Genomic DNA, 18,075 nt, shown 5'->3' on the forward strand with positions numbered 1-18,075 from the left:
TGTCCAATCACACCTGGCCAATCAAAAATTCTATTCTATTCTAAAAGGGAAAAAAGGGGGATCGGACTTCTCCGGGGAGTTGCTCCAACCTCCCTGGGCGGGGAGCAGCGGGAGAGAGAGACCCCACTTTCCCACGGCTTCCAAGAGCGGCTCCCCATCGAACAGCCTGCAATGTCGGCTCCTGGCCGGTAGAGGCCACTCTGGCTACGAGACCGGGCGCGGAGGGCCCATCAGGCGCCTGCGCGGGCAGCCCTGCGCGGGGTCCTTCCCGGGAGAGGCGTCAAGATGGCGGCCGCGCGGCGTTTGGGGGCGGCGCTGAGGGGCCGGTAGGTGGCGGGTCGGGCTGAGGAGACCCCGCCGCGGGTCTTCCCCGTATTAAAAACACCCCTTGGCCTTCCCTGCCCCCGTTCTCCTCCTCCGCCCGCCCGCTGCCCCGTGGAACTCCTTGGGAAGCCTTGAACTCCAGCCCCCATCATCCACAGCCAGGCGCTCCCCCTCCCCTCAGCTGAGGCCTCTGCCCCTTGATTTGCTATTATGGGTCTTGTAGTCCGCCCCACAGCAGGTGGTGGGAAAGGGGGGTCCTAGAAGCCTCGAATCGACTCTCCGTCAACCTCCCCCCCCTCAAAACAGGGTCTCTCTGAGGGGCTTTGAAGCTGTCAATCATCCCTTTTGGGGGAGGGTCTCCGAAGGGGGGAGGCGGAACACAGGAGCCCCCCCCCCAAAAAAAAGGTGCTGGAGGCTTCTTGGGAGGACAACCTTGGCCATTAGGATAGAACAGAGAATGCAGAATAGGATAGAAGAAATAGGATGGAATTTGAATTATTTCCCCCCAAAATAAGGCATCATCCCCTGATAATAAAGTCCAATTGGGCTTTTGAGCGGATGCACTAAAATAAGCCTCCCCCCCCCCAAATAAGCCTCCCCTCACGAAAATATTTAAACGCAGAGCTGGGAATCAGGTAAGACAGCAAGAGGAGCCCCATCTTGCTCCACGCGCCCCAAAATAATAAGGCCAAGCGCTTATTTCAGGGTACAAAAAAAAAAAAGACAGGGTCTTATTTTCGGGGAAACACAGTAGAATAACAGAGTTGGAAGGGACCTTGGAGGTCTTCTAGTCCAACCCCCTGCTTAGGCAGGAAAACCCTACACCATTTCAGACAAATGGCTATCCAACATTTTCTTAAAAATTTCTAGTGTTGGAGGAGTCACAACTTCTGGAGGCAAGTTGTTCCCCTGATTAATTGTTCTCCCTGTCAGGAAAAATTTCTCCTTAGTTCTAAGTTGCAACTCTCCTTGATGAGTTTCCATCCATTATTCCTTGTTTGGTCTTCAGGTGCTTTGGAGGGTAAATGGGTGCCTATGACAGCCTTTCAAGTATTGGATGACAGTTATAATGTCACCCCTAGTCCTTCTCTTCGCTAGACTAGATCTACCTAGTCAGAATAGAAGAGAAGGAGAAGGAGAAGAATAGAATTAGAAGGGACCTTGGAGGCCTTCTAGTCCAACCCCCTGCCCAGGTAGGAAACCCTACACCACTTCAGACAAATGGTTATCCAACATCTTCTTTAAAACTTCCAGTGTTGGAGGATTCACAACTTCTGGAGGCAAGTTGTTCCACTGATTAATTGTTCTCCCTGTCAGGAAAAATTTCTCCTTAGTTCTAAGTTGCTTCTCTCCTTGATGAGTTTCCATCCATTATTCCTTGTTTGGTCTTCAGGTGCTTTGGAGGGTAAATGGGTGCCTATGACAGCCTTTCAAGTATTGGAAGACAGTTATAATGTCACCCCTAGTCCTTCTCTTTGCTAGACTAGATCTACCTAGTCAGAATAGAAGAGAAGGAGAAGGAGAAGAATAGAATTAGAAGGGACCTTGGAGGCCTTCTAGTCCAACCCCCTGCCCAGGTAGGAAACCCTATACCACTTCAGATAAATGGTTATCCAACATCATCCTACACCAGCATTCACAACTTCTGAAGGCAACTTCTGTTCCACGGATTAATTGTTCTAACTGTCAGGAAATTTCTCCTTAGTTCTAGGTTGCTTCTCTCCTTGATGAGTTTCCATCCGTGGCTTCTTGTTCTACCCTCAGGTGCTTTGGAGAATATTTTGACTCCCTCTTCTTTGTGGCAGCCCCTCAAATATCGGAACACTGCTATCATGTCACCCCTAATCCTTCTTTTTATTAAACTAGACATACCCCATTCCAGATTTGTGGATTTGAACTCCCAGCTGGCTTCTTAAATGGTCAAGTTTGGAGACACCCCCTCCCAAAGTCCAGGAAGTAGGGAAGAGTTGGCAACATTGGCTGGTCCTCTTTGCAGGAATTTTGGCACTTCTGTGTCGGCATCCCTAGCCCCCCTCCCACCCCAATCTGAGCAGCTTAGGTTTTAAGCCTGATTTAGCAAAGATCTGACTTAGCAAGGCACCTGCATTGAGTTTGCTGCGAATGGGCTCTAAAAAGCTGCATTTGGAAGTTTGGGCAGCTGGATGTTGCGCCTTAGTTTAAGGCCAGGCTGGAGCACAGTGTCCCATTGAATGCATGGATCTGGGCACCTTGCAGCAATTAAAAACTGCACAAAAGCAATCTTAAAACATGCGAAAGCATATGCAGGTTAATAGTCACACACGGGAGGTCTTAAAAAATAAATAAATTTGCACTGGATGAGGGAAGCTGCTGTGCTACGCATCTAGATCCCCATGCCTGGTCTCCTATGCTTAAAAGTTTGATTTAAAAACCCCCACAATTAGTTTGTCACTGTTTTTGTCCTTTGCAGCACAGAATTACAGACTTCATTCTTTTCTTTTTTTAAAATAAATTTTATTAAATATACAATTTAAAAACATTAGGCATGGTGCGACTTGTCTGGTACATACTTTACTAACACTTTTTCTTTCATGTAAATTACAATTTAACATCATGCATATTCCATATATACTTTTTGTACGTTCAGTCACACTCCAGTTACATACATATTCCCTTCGTATCTATTCAATCCTGTTTACTCCTATCTAATATTTCCTATTTTATTCTTTTTCCTCCCCTTTTCTTCACTTTGTTTCTAATTCTCTATCCCTACATTCCTTCTTTTCTCTAGCCATTTATAAAATGTATTCCAGGTTACACAGAATTCCGATTCATCTTTATCTTTGAGCTTCATTGTTAACCTGTCCATTTCTGCACAGGTCAATATTTTGTTGATTATTTCTGCCTCCTGTGGGTTCTCTGCATTTCCAATTTTGTGTGAATATCAACCTCGCTGCTGTTAATATGTGTACCATAAGATATATTTCTTCTTTTTTGTAATTATCCCTTACTATACCCCGAAGGAAGTGTTCTGGCGTCATATCTATCGTCAATTACAGACCTCATTCTTAATGGTCTCCCACAGGTGTTTAGGGAGCCCAGTATTACACCCTTCCTCATTCCACGAGGGTCTCTCAGCTTCTGGGGTGTGTGTGTGTGTGAGGATTTTGAATGGGGCTGAGCAGCCATCTGGTTCTGAAGGGGAGAGGGCACTTCAAAGCATGCACGAATGCAAATGTCATCCCTCTGAGCAACGTGTGGTTAAGGTTTAACCACACGGTTAATTTATGATGCTGCTGAAGGGAGGAGGTGTGTAGTCAGCTCTGAGCCACCTTTTTCTCTTTGGGTCTGGATTGTTGCCCAGGCCTGACTTCTAAGGCAACGACAGAAAGAAAGATGGAGCATTTTTCTTTGAAGCACGCTAGTTTCCCACTGGTTGTATTAATACGGTAATATTAATAATAAAAGGCCCACTTTAAAAAAACAACAGGAAGGGCAAGGAATCACGTGAGTGAGCGGAGACATGTCCTCTAGAGCAGGGGTCTCCAACCTTGGCAACTTTAAGACCTGTGGACTTCAACAGGTCAAAATTCTGGGAGTTGAAGTCCACAGGTCTTAAAGTTGCCAAGGTTGGAGACCCCTGCTCTAGAAACTCCAAAGTTCTAATCTTCTGTGTAGTTTTGTAATGGAGGAATGCAAAAACTGGCACGCCAAAATATGCCATGATGCTTATTTCATTTTGTTAGATATATATTTATTTTTATTTTCGCATTTTTATACCGCCCTATCTCCCTAGGGACTCATTTTGCTTTTCCTAGACTGTCTTGCTGATAATCTAGATTGCCTCAACCTCAATAAATTTAAAATGTGTGGGCTTCAGCTCCCGGATTTCCCCAGCCTCATACATGACTGGAAAGGCATTTTGCCCTCTTAGCTGTTCTTGCAAAGCAGAAAACTGGATTCCCACACGGAATGCTAAGCTGAGGGGAATTGTAAGTGTAGCACAAAAATGCCATATTTTCTTCCAAAAGGTTTCTCCTTTAGATTAGATCTTAACCTGTTTTTGCAACTTGACACCCACACAAATACGACCTGCAGTCTGGTCAACATCTGTTTTCATACAGAGAAAGATTGGAAAGGAGAAAGAAGAACAGAAATTGCTAGAATTTTTATTTTCCCCCAGCCCTCAATTCTTTAATAGGTCCCCAGATTTCCTCACCTGTCAATGGTGTTTATTGAAATATTTATTCTTCCTTCCTTCGAGTCAAAACTCAGGCTCTAAATCTGTAGGCTTTCAGCCTTTAATGAGTAATCCTCAGTCATTACTGTTTGGTTTGAAGTATGGGAAATGCCATTAAACTCTTAGCTGTATTTTTTTTTCTCCATTCAGCTTTTGTCATTTGGGATTAAGGAGTACAAATCTATCAATTAAACAACAGTACCGCTTTGTTACACCACACAAGTCTTTCCTGTTTCCTGCAGTGCCACAGATGCCAGGTGGGTGTTTCGCTTGTGCATTTTCAGTTCTGTGGGATGAAAATGCTTATTCTTTTCTAAAATGTATTCATGATAAAAAAACATTGAAAGATTATGTTTCAGTTCCACATGCCTAATCTCTCACTTAAATTAGAAGAATTTCATTTTTGTATGATGGGCAAAGGTGTTTGCTTCCTGGTGGGCAGAGAGCAGAAAGAGTCAGTGAAGCTAGCTGGCTCTGAGCCAGGCCAGGTGAATGACCCTGTTTCAAAATAATTTATTTTTTTTCTTCATTTCAGTGAGGTCTCTATTTATTCAGACACAGGACACTCCAAATCCAAACAGCTTAAAGTTTATTCCAGGAAAACCAGTCCTGGAGTCCAGAACGATGGAATTCCCGTCTCCTGCTTCCACCTTCTGCTCTCCATTGGCAAGGTTTGGAGGGGGGAGGGGTTGCACACCGTGTGATGTTATTTGGGAATATGTCCCAGTCAGATCCCCGATTAGGGGCAAAGATACCCTGGGCTGCAGTTGTTGTAGGCACCAAAATTGGAGGATATTTTAGCCCCTGCAAAATCTAATCTATTTTTTTTTATTGAAAAAGTTTTAACAAACAAAAACATTTTTCTCCCTTTTCCCCCCTCCCTCCTACAACACCCCCTCCCCCCCTCCCCCCCCCCGCTTCCCGGGTCAATCACAAGGTATTGTTATACATAAACCAAACATAGAGTAAAATTTTCCCTTCTAATCCAATTAACCTCATCCAAATCTTTTCATTGCAAAATCTATTCTTGTCAAGGGATGGAAATCCGAGAAGGGGGAACTCTCCTCTCTCAGTTTTCAGTTCACTTTTAAGAAATCGATTGTGATTGAACATAAATCTCACTGATATCAGAGAGGAGTAAATGCAGCCTGATTCTCTTTGAAATCTTTGGGGAGGGGCGAATTTTTGGTTTGAGTTTTAGTTGATATATATATATATATATTTATTTGTTTTCTGAGGTTTTATATATATATATGCTCAGGCTTTTTCCACATGACAGGATCCTACAAATGAGTTTTTCCTCCCTGCCTGTCCTTGGAGGAAAAAATAACCACCTAAGGGATGTATGGTTGAGCCAAAGGAGGGAGGGAGAGGGGATGCCATGCCATGCAGCTGCAGTCTTAATATGTACTTTCTCCCTGTATACAATTATCACAGTCTTGGATGCAAAGGCCATTTGCATAATTATCCGGCGTGTGGAAGGTTTATGATTCAGTCTTCCAAATTAGCCTGCAATTGGCATGCTTGGCTATTCATACTTAGGATATGCTAGTTGCTTGTCAAAGATTGAGGCCCCCCATAATAAGACCGGTCTCTATTTATGAAGTTTTCTTTTAGCTTAGAAGTCATTGCTGCTAGCACAGGTTCTGTATTAACTGTAAAGCAGAAAGAGTTCATAGGGTGGGGTGCATTTTAAAACTCTATCCTTGTTTCTTGGAAAGACAATGCTAACGCATCTGAAGAAGTTAGGATTTAGGATAACAGCGTTCTAGAAACTGCAGTCATGAAGCATAAATGTGCATGTGGGAACCAATAGGAAGAAATACCGTATTTTTCAGAGTATAAAACGCACTGGAGTATAAGACGCACCTTAGTTTTTGGGGAGAAAAATAAGAAAAAAGCTGATGGGCAGGTGGATCAGCCTCCCCGAATACCCCCAATCAGCTGTTCCCAGAGGTGAATTTTAGCAACAGGTTCCTTGGTTGTGAGCTTTGTGCCTTGCTTTTATTTTTTTTTGCTTTTTTTTCCCCTGCCTCTGAAACTCCATTTCAGAAAAAACTTGTTTCTGCCTCTGAAAGTCCCCAAAACAGAACTTCAGAAAAAAAGCCTCTGAAACTCTGTTTGGGAGCTTCTTTTCTGAAGCTCCGTTTGGGGGCTTTTTTTCTGAGGCTCCATTTCTGATGCTTTTTTTAGCCTCTGAAGCCTCTGTTTGAGAAGCTGGGCAGGGCTACATTCAGAGTATAAGACGCACCCAGATTTTCACCCTCTTTTTCAGGGGAAAAAGGTGCGTCTTATACTCCGAAAAATACGGGTAGGAGGATTTCGATGAGCAGTTTGAATGGTGATCATTGTTTTTAAAAGTCTTCATTTTCTTTTCTGGTTAGGCAGCTCTTTCGGATTGAAGGCGTTAAAAGCGTATTTTTCGGAACAGACTTCATTACTGTCACAAAGGTAAATCTAAAAATACCCCACACAAGCCTGATAATCTAAATTATTAGCTACAGTATATATATTTTTTTCTCAATATGCTGCAGAATTAGAACACAGAGATGGCTTACATCAGTTTTATAACATTTGGAATTCTGCACTGTTGATTTATGTGTCACATTTCAATTAAAAAAAAGGATTCTTTTCAGTAGTGAAATGAGTTGGGAATTTTTAACAATTTCCATAAAAATTAAAACAGGAAAACGCCTGTAAAAATGCATTTCCTGTAAAATAAAAATATATTTCCCATAAAATTAAATATAGAACAAAAGACAGACCCAGTTATGGTGCTCTGTCCTGCTGCAGGTTCGCCAAAGTCCAAGGCTTAACTTTTTTCTGCGTTGGTCTGCTGGGCATGAATTGAAAGCGGACACAAATAGATTGTGTAACATTTGGTAAACGTTTCCTCTCTCTCTCTCTCTCTCTTCTCTCTCCCCTATCATTTGAGATTGGACTGGCTATTGGATCCATTTCTAAGTGTTTGAACATTCAAAAGATCAGTTTGCATGTCTTCCCATTGAATTGATGGACGTTAGCCTGACATGTATCAGACCGAGTGATACGTACCTCCTCCCTTTTTTGGGGTTTGCTCAAACCAGCTCCTGACATAACTGATGAAAAATATTAGTGTCCTTTTGACTATTGAACCCGGAGGCCCCATTTACAAATGAGACTTGACAACTGCAGAAACTCTGTGTGCCTAGAGAGAAGCTCCTGGAGAGTTTGTGCTGCTAGTAGGACTCCCAGAAGTTTATGTCAGGATGGTGTGTCCAGGAATAGGAATCCAGTAAAGTGTGGTGACCCAGGCCCAAGTAGGTAGTAGTAGTGTTCAAAAACAAACAGACTTTATTAGAACAGCTGAGAATTAATTCATTCTCAGTGTAGTCCAAACTAAATCAAAACAAATTCTTCATAACACAATTCTTCAGTCATATCACCAACCTTGGTCTAATTAGGCAAACTGCCAAAGGCTTTTCTTGGCAAAAGTTCAAAAGCAGAAGACGCCGACAAGAAATAAATGCAGCAAGATAAGGAGCAAGGCTATCAGTGTTGTTTTCCAGCGAAGAGCCCAAATGCTGTTGCTGGTTTTTTAAGCCTTAGGGGAGGGGCCAATCATCTCTTGGCCCTACTCCCGAGTTGTCCTCTTTGCTTGAGCTGCTCTTGCCTTCTGGGAGCTCTTCTCATTCATGCACTAGGAGCAGGCTCCTCCTGCTCCTCTGCCTCACGACTGTCAGCCTCTGGAGTCCGCACCTCACTCCCCGATGGCCCTGGCCCCACCTCAGCCTCTGACACAGAGCCCTCATCCGGGCCTTCCCCAGCCTCCAGGACTGGCCCATGTTCTTCCTCAGTCTCATTGCTGTCCGACTCCGTTGCCAGCTCCACAGGCTGCTGACAGACCACAACCTAAAGTTCATTCTCCATATTTATGCTCTTTTTTTTTTTAATCTTCACAGGAAAGTGAGGAGGTGGACTGGAACTTAATAAAACCCGATATCTATGCAACTATTATGGACTTCTATGCTTCGGGCTTGCCCCTTGTTACAGAAGAGAGCCCTCGTACAGACACAGGTACAGTGAGAAATTCAGATGCTGGCACCTCCTTTGGGCTCCGCCAGAGCGAGGCTTCCACCGCTCCACCCACCTTGCAAAGGTGGACTCCCTGGTGGAGATGTATGCGGTGGCATCTGCCAAAGGGTCAAGATCTGCAAGATGGCCAGTGCAACACTGCAGTCAAAGCCCCCCCCCTCCCCCTTGATGTAAGGAAAGGCCAGGTGTCTCTTGTCAATCTTCTTGCAGATTTTTGACTCACAACCTAGAATTAAGGAGGATTTTCCCGATAGAATGATTAATCAGTGGAACAGCTTCCCTCCAGAAGTTATAGATGCTCCATCATTGGAGGTTTTTAAGAAGAGATTGGGCAGCCGTTTGTCTGAAATGGTCTAGGGTCTCCAGCTCGAGCAAGGGGTTAGACTAGAAGACCTCCAAGGTCCCTTCAACCTTATTACTCTGTATTCTGCTACACTCACACAGGGATAAGGCTGCTTTCTTTTGTGTGCATCCAGTGGGGGCTCAGGGAATTTTCATGCTCTTCACAAAGATGAGACCACAGAAATATGCTTGCTTTTTCTTGCAGCTATTTTTATTTGGTTTCTTTTGGGAGCTCTTTTCCTCGTGATTCTGGGTTTGAGAGAGACAAAGCCTCCTCTTCTTTTTTCCCCGTGACTCCAAGTCAAGCGTTTGTTTTTTGTTGTTGTTTTGTTTTTTTACTCCTGCCAACTGCCTGCAATTTCCTTGATAAGATTTTGGGAGGTGTTTGCCCTTTCCTTCTCCTTGGCAGAGATGAAAGGGAGGGACTGGCCCAAGGTCACTCAGCTGGGACTGAAACGTCCCATCTCTCGGTTTCTGGGCCAGCACCTTCATCCCTACCTCAAACTGGCTCTCTTGGAACATGAGGGAGGCCTGCTTTCCGTAGGGGCCAAATTGTTTTCGATCTTCTAAAAAGATTGTCTTCAACTCAAGGAGACTAGGACAAAAAAGCCCGTGTCCCAACAAGTCTGAATCTTGGCTGGGGCTATAAAAGAACAATAAAACCTCAATTTAAGGGGCCGTTGGGAGAGTGGTGTGCTTGTTACTCAGGAACGTCCATTAAATCCAAAGTGCATCATTCGCTGCAATTCTGTCACTTGCATTATCCTTATTTAAATTATACAGGATTTGTCAAAAGGTGTGTCATTTGCCAGTTGCTGTTATTTCACATTTAAGAGAGGATTGGGTCTCAGGTGATGCCAAGTGATGGAAATGATGTCATTTGAGTGTGATATACTGTAAGTGTCACGTTTTGGCTGCAGTGGATTGTCTGCCTGTTCCCTACTCCAAGTGGGGGGGGGGCATGAAGCTTGTTTTGGTTGTGTCTTCTTGGCATTTTCTGTGGTGCATTGACTTTATTTGCCAGATGTATTTGGATCAGGTAGTACTGGTAGTTCTTGCTTTACAAGCACTTGTTTAGTGACAATTCAAAGTCACAATTGCACTGAAAAAAGGGACTTGTGACCCATTTTCACACTTATGACTGTAGTAACATCCCCATGGTCATGAGGTCAAAACTTCACAACTGGTTCATATTTCTGACGGTCGCAGTGTCCCGGGGTCTCATAGGATCCCCTTTTGCGATCTTCTGAGTAACAAAGTCAATAGGGAAGCCAGATTCACTTACCAACCATGTTACTTACTTAATCACTGCAGTAATTCACTTAACAACAGTGACAAGAGAGGTTATAACATGGGGCAAAACTGTCTCACTTAGCAACAGAAATTTAGGGCTCAGTTGTGGCCATAAGTCGAGGATTACCTGTATTTTAATTCCTCTTTGCCCAGTGGGATAAACATGATTCATTTGTTTCAGCCCCATCTGAAGAAGACGATGAAGTTGTATTAATGATAAAAGAGCTGCTGGATACCAGAATCAGGTACCCTTGTCTGCTGCGTGTGCTTGGTGTATCAAGCAGTGTTTATGCTGCCTGGGGAATTCGGGTAGTTGAAGTCCACATATCTTAAAGCTACCAATTTGAAAAGCATAAAGCATTTCAAACGGTTGGTTTCCAGGCGCCAGCACTTAGGTCATCTGCCAGCCTGGCTGGGGAATTCTGGGAGTTGAAGTCCACAAGTCTTAAAGTTGCCAAGTTTGGAGATCCCTGGTCTGGTGTATCTCTGATGCCTGCATGTGGACCAGGAGCCCTCTTAAAGACAATAAGGCCCCAGAGATTCATATGGTCCCGTTCAAGACCTTGTTTAAAACCTGGCTGTTCCCCAGGCCTTGGGCTAGAGTGGGCTGTTTGTTTTGTGAAATTATTTTATTTTCCCCAGACATTTCGCTTTGTAGCGTATTTTTTAAAACTTTTAATAGTTTATGCTTTGCAGAGTTAATGATTGTGTTTGAAAGCTACAAATATAATAATAAACGTTGCTGTCCTTACACGTTCACCCTTATTACTCAAGTCCCAAATACTTCAGTTAAATTGCTTGTGTTCAGCAAAAAGTTAACCTGAAGATCATCCAGGAGAATTCTTTAAACAATATTCACATTCTGGTACTTCTGTCAATATTCCTTCTGGAGCATTTCCAGGATTTTAAAATGTGCTAGTGGGGCAAACAGGATGTTCATTATTACTTTCAAGGGCCAGAGAAAAACCCCTCTTTTCACTGCTGATTTCTTGAAGGAGTATTAATCATGCTGAGCCCTGCTTGTTCATTCTTCAGCTTCTGACAGCTGAGGTGATACATCGGGTGTTAGCGGGCGTTAAAAGTAGAGGTAAATATGAGGTCTGCCAAGTTAATCCACGAATCCATTGCAGACGCAAATGGGTATCAAAAGATCTTGTGTATAAAGCTGAGTTAACCATTTTTGCCTTCATTTCACACCTTGAAGGATGCCCTCTGGGATTCGGCCCCTGCCGTATTTCAATTTTCAGGGGGGGAAAAAAGAAGTTTGAACAAAGATGGAGTTTTATTGTTGCTGAATAGCCAGGCTGATTAGCAGAAAGATGGTTCTTTATGTTGCTGTAAAAGTATTGGGTTCAAGTTGCAAAAGTGCTTTTTCCAAAAGGCAATTGGACTTTCTTTTTTTTTCTTGAAAACATTTTGCTTCTCATCCAAGAAGCTTCTTCAGTTCTTCAGTATTGAAGTAATGAAGGGAAACGGCAAAACAAACCTTAAAAGTTACTGTTTCTTAGTTACAGAATTCAAGCCAGTGCATGAATTTACATATTTCTAATGTGGGTCAGGAGTCGGAGCCTTTTCATCTGTTGCAGTTGAGAGTTCCAGAGCCAGAATAGGATTGAGTGGGACCAGAAGGAGAGCATATAAATTCAGCCACTGCGAACTCTCCAGGCCATCTCCTCCTGATTGGCACTGACAGAATACAGTAAACAATGCAAATCTGGCACATTTTTGTAGGCTGGTTAAGTTTGCGTGACTGTATTTCGCCAGATTCTTTTCTTATGAGGGTCACGTGGCTTGAGAGGTTGCTCTGGGGTAAAACAAGAGGATCCATGGCTTTGGCTCAAGATGTTTTAAGGAAAATGTTGCTAATGCAAAAAGAAGGGGAAGGTGGCGTAACGAACTGCAGGCTGCTCCAGGGATCGGCAGTGCCACGTGGAAAGAGTAGAGAGGTCCATGTGTTGGCTGAGAATCTGAGCTTTACTTTTGAGACGTTAATGCAAAGATTTGCGCATTTGCTGCCCATAATGCTATTTCACCCATCGCGGACCTGCAGCTGTGGCTCTCAATGCATCTGCCTTAATGTTCCTCAGGCCAACCGTCCAGGAGGATGGGGGAGACGTCATCTTTAAGGGCTTTGAAGACGGGATTGTGCAACTGAAGCTGCAGGGTTCCTGCACCAGCTGCCCCAGTTCCATCGTCACCTTAAAGAGTGGAATACAAAACATGCTGCAGTTCTATATTCCAGAGGTGGAAGGTGTAGAGCAGGTAAGCCCCTTGGGGAAGGCACCAGCTGCACCCCACCTGTCTTCTCCACGTTCCCCCAAAGGATCACACAAAGCGTGGGGGGAAAACCAACAATAGGTATTGAGGTCTTACCTGTTTGAAAGATCGGGGCTGCTGCCAGGCATATTTAGGGTTTCCTTCTGGATGTTTGACCCACTCAGAATACCTCAGCCTTTTCTGAACAAATCTGGAGGCTGCCTGCCCTGCCAGGCAAGATGAGGGTGATGCTGAGGTTATTTTAAAAGATGCCCTTCTTCCCGGGCTTGGATCTCAATGCTGGGGGGCTCTGATAGTCTTGGTGTAACTTCCTGCCTGCCTGTTGCTTTTCAGGTGGTTGATGATAATGAAGAAAAAGAAGTCAAGTCAACCTGAATCGGGGAAGAGCCCTGGACTGTGGGCAGAAATTATGTGCCTGGCGGGTTTGTCTAAATTGGCCCAAATGCAGCTTCTTCATTGGGCCAATTCTGTTTTTGTTTCACTGCATAAGAAAACAAGCAAGTAGGAACAATCTTTGCTTTACATGAACAAAAAGAGGAAAGCAGACACAATAGGTAGGTTCCCAACAGTTTCTGAAATACACGCTTCCTCCCTTGGATTCAAATATTTTCTGAAGTATCTCCAATTAATCTTCCTGAATATCAGTTATCTATTTATTGGGCAGGCTCTCTTCTCATTGACACTATAGTCACTTCTGGAGATGATTTGGTCATAGAGCACTGCATTTTTTTAAAAAACCTTTCCCCCGCTACTTAGATTTCAAAAGTAATTTTTTAATTGTGCTCTCATCAGGAGGCTTAAATTTATAGCTTTCATTTTGTTTTAAAAACACCCATGGGTTCAATAAAATAACACTTAATACCACTGTCATTTACCTTATTTGCATAGAAACTATCTGGTAATACTTTGTTCCAAAATTCAGCAGACTTCACCATCCTTCTTGGTGATCTCAAGGGAGCCAAACGTTTTTACAACCCGACTAGGATTTTTTGCACTTGGAGCCTGAACACACTTATATCATGCTTTGGATTTAAATGTCTTGAATCTGTGGAGCAAACAATCCATTTGCAAGTCCTGCTTGGTTGCAGTGAGGTGTTGTTCATAGATGCTGTGATTGTAAGGAAATAATTGAAGTGTGTCGTGGGTCCAATGAAGTCCACTAAGTGCATTTACAGTTTAGAGGAATGCATGAAATGAGATCCTTTTGGGAGGACAATTTAAAAATGGCTTAGCCAGACGCTGGGGCGTATAGCTTCTGAAGACGGGCCTGGCCTTTCTTCTTAACACCAATCCTTAAGGGCAGCAAAAAAATCTTGTGAATTGGTGGGAGCCATTGAGGGCATCAGCTGACCTTCCATTACTGAATTGGGGTTTTGAAAGAGAGACGGAGGCTTACAGAGGTTTTATGTGCTGCTTCGTCTGTTTCTGGAAAATAGAAGAACAACATTGCTCAAACTTGGGGTGAAGCAGCTGCTTTCATTGCAAAGCATAAGGACTGAGACATGTGCCTTGCAAGGTGACATTCCAGTAAGAGCCCAGGAGGTTTGAGACAGCCGATTTCAAAGGTTTAAAATCAGTTTAAATTAAAGCAATTGGTATGTAATTCTGAATGTGGTCGTTCTAGAACTTTTGCCTGCACTTTGTGAATAAAGACGCATCGTGGCTCAAACGTACGTTTAACCTTGTGCTGCCTTTTCATGGCGCGAGTGCCGTTCTTTACTTGCCCCATAGGATGGAGTACCGTACAATCTACAAATTAAAAAAAGACAACTGTTGTTGGGTTAACTGGGATGTGTCCATTTGTGTGGGTAAAATTGGTCGTAAGTGCGAAGACTGGCCACAAGTATTTTTTCTTCACTGGTGTTGTACTGCCAAGCGGTTGCTAGATGATTGGTTGTCGACCGGCTGTAATGACCGGCTGTAATGACACCAACGGTGTCACTGGTGCCACAGTGTCTTCATGGCTTGTGACCACCACTCCCCTTGTATTCAAACCCCCGGGGGGTGGGGTGGGGGGGAATCCCTTGCTTCTTGTCTGGGATGGGACACAGCTTAATTTTTTTAACCTTCTTGAACCTCTTCTCCAGGAGAAAAAAAAAGCTCTCCTTTGCAACATCTCTGCTTCTGCCAAAGCCACATTATATCCCACGTGATGCGATCAGTAAATGAAGCCTTTGTGATGGCAGAGGAAAAAAAATGATGCTCAAAGCATTACTGGAATAATTCAGCATCCTCCAAGAGAGGTGGAATGGATTGCCACAGCATTTCCTGGGGGGCTGATAACTGAAGCAGGTCAAGGCCATCCGAAGGAAATCGGCCACTGACTGGCAACCCTTTTGGAAAATGGCTAATTTGATTTATGCTGGCATATTACTGCCCCTCCCCCTCCCCGAACAAGAGAAACAGTTCTTTACATTCATTTATTTTTTTTAAAAAAAAACCCAGACCTATCTATGACCTAGGCTTCATGCAAAGAAACATCAAATAATTACAAGACTGAAACTCGTTTTGGGAAGATTTGAGGCTGCATTCTCCAAAATCACACAAGAACGGGCTGTGCTTTCAAGAAGCGTTGTTGGCTGTTGAATGCTAGCATGTCACCCAAAACCTTAGTTGTGTCACTTTTGACATAGGTAAAGAGTCTATGGAGCTTCTCAGTCATCCAGGTCATGATTGTCTGAAGAGGTGCTTTTTCAAGAGGCAACTGGACTTTGTGGTTTTTCTTCCAAGACAGAACGGTGAGCTGAAGAAGCTTCTTCAGATGAGTCTTCAAAGAAAGTCCAGTTGCCTCTTGAAAAAAGCACCTTTGGGACACAGGTCAGAGGTTTATCATTCCTGCAATGGGCCCTCTGTTACCAAGCTCCGTTGTGCAGGGTCCGCTTTGCAAAATGAGGGAAGTTTCGGGGGCAACGATGGGTGGAGGAGCTTACAAGGTTTAGCCAATATCAGATCCGGAAAGGGAAGACAGAGAAACCAAGAAGCTGATCTTTCGAGAGTCGATTTCAGAAGTGGTATCAATCCCAGGCAGTCCCTTCCCGGAGCCTTTAACTCTCATTCCAAAACGTGTATTAATGGGCAACTTAAGAGTTGTTGCATTCAACAACTGCTGACGACTGCAGGCACCAGCTACCTGCCTGCCTGTTCAGGTGCTACCTACCTCCAGGTCACCAAAGCAAACACTTCCTCCTGTGCGGTGAACTTCACCGGCCCCCAAAAGTGTTTGTTCTCCTGTCCGTTTGCTTGGATTGTTCCGGTTGCGTCAGCTGCCATCCGCATCAGGACGGCTGCCCAGCACATGTGCCATCCTGGACCAGCCTTTAAAGGACCGGCAGGACCAGTTGTGTTTGTGGCTTTTTTTGAAATGGGTGGGGGGGGAGAGAAGGAAAAAGGAGAAAGTTACGTTGGATGAACATGGAGGCAGCCACTGGGGAAGTTCAGGCTGCTTGAGAAATTGGAGGAATGAGATCTTGGCCTTACATATATTTTATGATGGGGATTAGAATAGGAATAGGAGCTGGAAGGGACCTTGGAGGTCTTCTAGTCCAGCCCCCTGCTCAAACAGGAGTCCCTATACCATTTCAGACAAGTGACAGTCCCGTCTCTTCTTGAAAGCCTCCAGTGATGGAGCATCCCCCGATTTCTGGAGGCAAGCTGTTCCCCTGGTTAATGGTCCTCACTGTTAGGGAGTTTCTCCTTAATCCCAGGCTACTTCTCTGGATTGCACGACCTGTATGAATTCCACCTGCTTTTTAAATGCTAGGAATTCTGGACAACTTTCCCCAAATGTTTCATGCGTGACAGAAAGTGCTTGGAGAGGACAGACTGGAAGAGCTAGGCCAGCCTTTACTGAAGCAGGATTAGATCCTGGGTCCAACAAAGATTCAAAGCTTCAGCCATAGAAGCTAGGAAGAAACTGAAGCCCCCACCCCATAATCCATGAGAGCAGGGGCTACATTCAATAAACACAGTGTGATGTTTAGCAAAAGGTGCCGAAAATGGCAGTTTTAAGAGATGGATCCTATGGAAACGGGATTCGTAGTTTTGACACAGACACACAAATCGGAATGGGGCTGCTTAAACATTCAAATCAATATACAAAAGCCTCTTAAAGTACATTTTACAAGGTTCGTCAGATTTGTTTTCCTCGAATGCATAGATCCAGACTGGACTCTGTTGTTTCTCTGTGTCGTGTCATATATGTGGGTATATGCATAATTTTGTTATTTATTTAATTTTATTTTTAATTAAGTTAGTCCTGTTTAAGTAGCGTATATTGGAGGTGAGAGCTGTATGCAACCGAGTTTCATTTTGATATATGCTGATCGATCTGCATTCAAAGTCCATTGCAGGTGCGATGGTGCAATCTCATGCAACCGGCTCAAGCCAACCCAGAGGGCCAGGGGGGCACCGCACAAAGGCAGCCACTGCACACCCCCCACCCAAATTCAGCCTCGGAACAAGAAGCCATCATTCTTAAACCATGGTTTATTGCAACCCAGGGATGTCTGATGAAAACACGGTTCAGTGATGCATGGCTGAGCCGGGCAGAGAGAGATGGGGAGCGGGCGCAGGGGGCTTCTGCCCAAACCCCAGATAGGGGAGCCCAGCCCCCTTTCATTGCACCCCATGCCCCCTCCTCAAATTAACAGAATAGAACAGAATAGAATTTTTCATTGGCCAAGTGTGATGGGACACACAAGGAATTTGACATGGTGCGTTTGCTCTCTGTGTACATAAAAAGAAAAGATACCTTCACCAAGGTACAACACTTACAACACTTAATGATACAGGGTACAAATAAGCAATCAGGAAACCATAAATAATAAAAGAGAATAATAATAATAAAAGAAAATAAAGCCCTCCCGCCTCTCAGCATCCCGAGGAGCCCAACTTGACTCCGGGGGGTTGCAGGAGCGAGGCGGAAAAACTTTTCCCCGGTTCCCCCCTCCCCACCCTAGGATTACCCCGTGGTCTCCCATCCCCGTGGTAGCCCCCCCCCTCCTCCCCCTGGTCATTCATCCCTTCTTCCAAAATGGCGTCTGGCATCAAGGCGGGGAAGCCCCCGACCAGGAAGAAGCAGCGCGCTCCGGCTCCCTCGCTCCAAAGGTAGACTGCGCCCGCCCAGGGAGGCTCGCTCCGTCTCTCTTTCGCCTCAGACGCGGCTCCGGCTGCCACGTCCCCAGGGCCAGCTAGCCGTGGGCGGGACTTGGCCGCGGGCCCGCCTCTCCGCCACGCGAGCCAATAGCGGCGCGGGCTTTACGCATGCGCCCCGCTCCGGCTCCGCCCCGCCGCCGCCCGGCAGCCGCAGACCCGCCGCCTGGCAGGAGCAACGGGAGCAGCAGCAGCAGCAGCGAGGACGCCATGTGTGGTGAGTCTCCCGAGCATGTGCAGAGTGCTCTCCGCGAGGACAGTCGGCGGGGAGGGTTAGTCCCCGCGGGGGAGCCCCCTTGGGCCCAGCCCGCCCTGGCTCCGGGGCATGTGCAGAGTGCTGCTCCTTCGGGTCACCTGGAGGGCTTGAGGGTCGTGGGAGCCCAACCCGGGAGACC

General features: G+C 45.0%; 2 protein-coding genes across 5 annotated transcripts in view; both read left to right on the forward strand.

Annotated features, from left to right (window-relative positions):
• The first annotated feature begins 214 nt into the window (after nucleotides 1-214).
• On the forward strand, nucleotides 215-14,202 carry NFU1 (NFU1 iron-sulfur cluster scaffold). 4 transcript variants are annotated; one of them, XM_058194621.1, is made up of 8 exons: nucleotides 215-326; nucleotides 4,694-4,800; nucleotides 5,079-5,214; nucleotides 6,928-6,994; nucleotides 8,485-8,599; nucleotides 10,434-10,497; nucleotides 12,340-12,514; nucleotides 12,863-14,202. In XM_058194621.1, the coding sequence occupies exons 1-8, from the start codon at nucleotides 286-288 to the stop codon at nucleotides 12,902-12,904; spliced, it is 747 nt and encodes a 248-aa protein (XP_058050604.1). In that variant the 5' UTR covers nucleotides 215-285; the 3' UTR covers nucleotides 12,905-14,202. The 4 variants fall into 4 exon arrangements, with proteins under 4 accessions (XP_058050604.1, XP_058050606.1, XP_058050608.1 ...); XM_058194623.1 differs by lacking the exon at nucleotides 215-326 and adding an exon at nucleotides 1,578-1,604; XM_058194625.1 differs by lacking the exon at nucleotides 215-326 and adding an exon at nucleotides 2,036-2,088.
• Nucleotides 14,203-17,774: 3,572 nt separating this feature from the next.
• GFPT1 (glutamine--fructose-6-phosphate transaminase 1) overlaps nucleotides 17,775-18,075 on the forward strand; it is a 43,854-nt gene continuing 43,553 nt past the window's right edge. Inside the window, exon 1 of the mRNA XM_058194964.1 lies at nucleotides 17,775-17,897. Within this exon, the coding sequence (XP_058050947.1) occupies nucleotides 17,792-17,897 (106 nt within the window). The 5' untranslated portion in view covers nucleotides 17,775-17,791. The remainder of the gene's footprint in view (nucleotides 17,898-18,075) is intronic.

The sequence above is a fragment of the Ahaetulla prasina genome, chromosome 9 (assembly GCF_028640845.1).
Source record: "Ahaetulla prasina isolate Xishuangbanna chromosome 9, ASM2864084v1, whole genome shotgun sequence".
Lineage (NCBI taxonomy): Eukaryota > Metazoa > Chordata > Lepidosauria > Squamata > Colubridae > Ahaetulla > Ahaetulla prasina.

Excerpts from the sequence above, each read along its gene's own strand:
- NFU1 (XM_058194621.1), top strand. The coding sequence starts at position 286 with ATGGCGGCCGCGCGGCGTTTGGGGGCGGCGCTGAGGGGCCG. Across the intron at positions 5,215-6,927 it reads TTCTGCTCTCCATTGGCAAG|GCAGCTCTTTCGGATTGAAG; the intron begins GTTTGGAGGGGG and ends TTTTCTGGTTAG. Across the intron at positions 6,995-8,484 it reads ACTTCATTACTGTCACAAAG|GAAAGTGAGGAGGTGGACTG; the intron begins GTAAATCTAAAA and ends TAATCTTCACAG.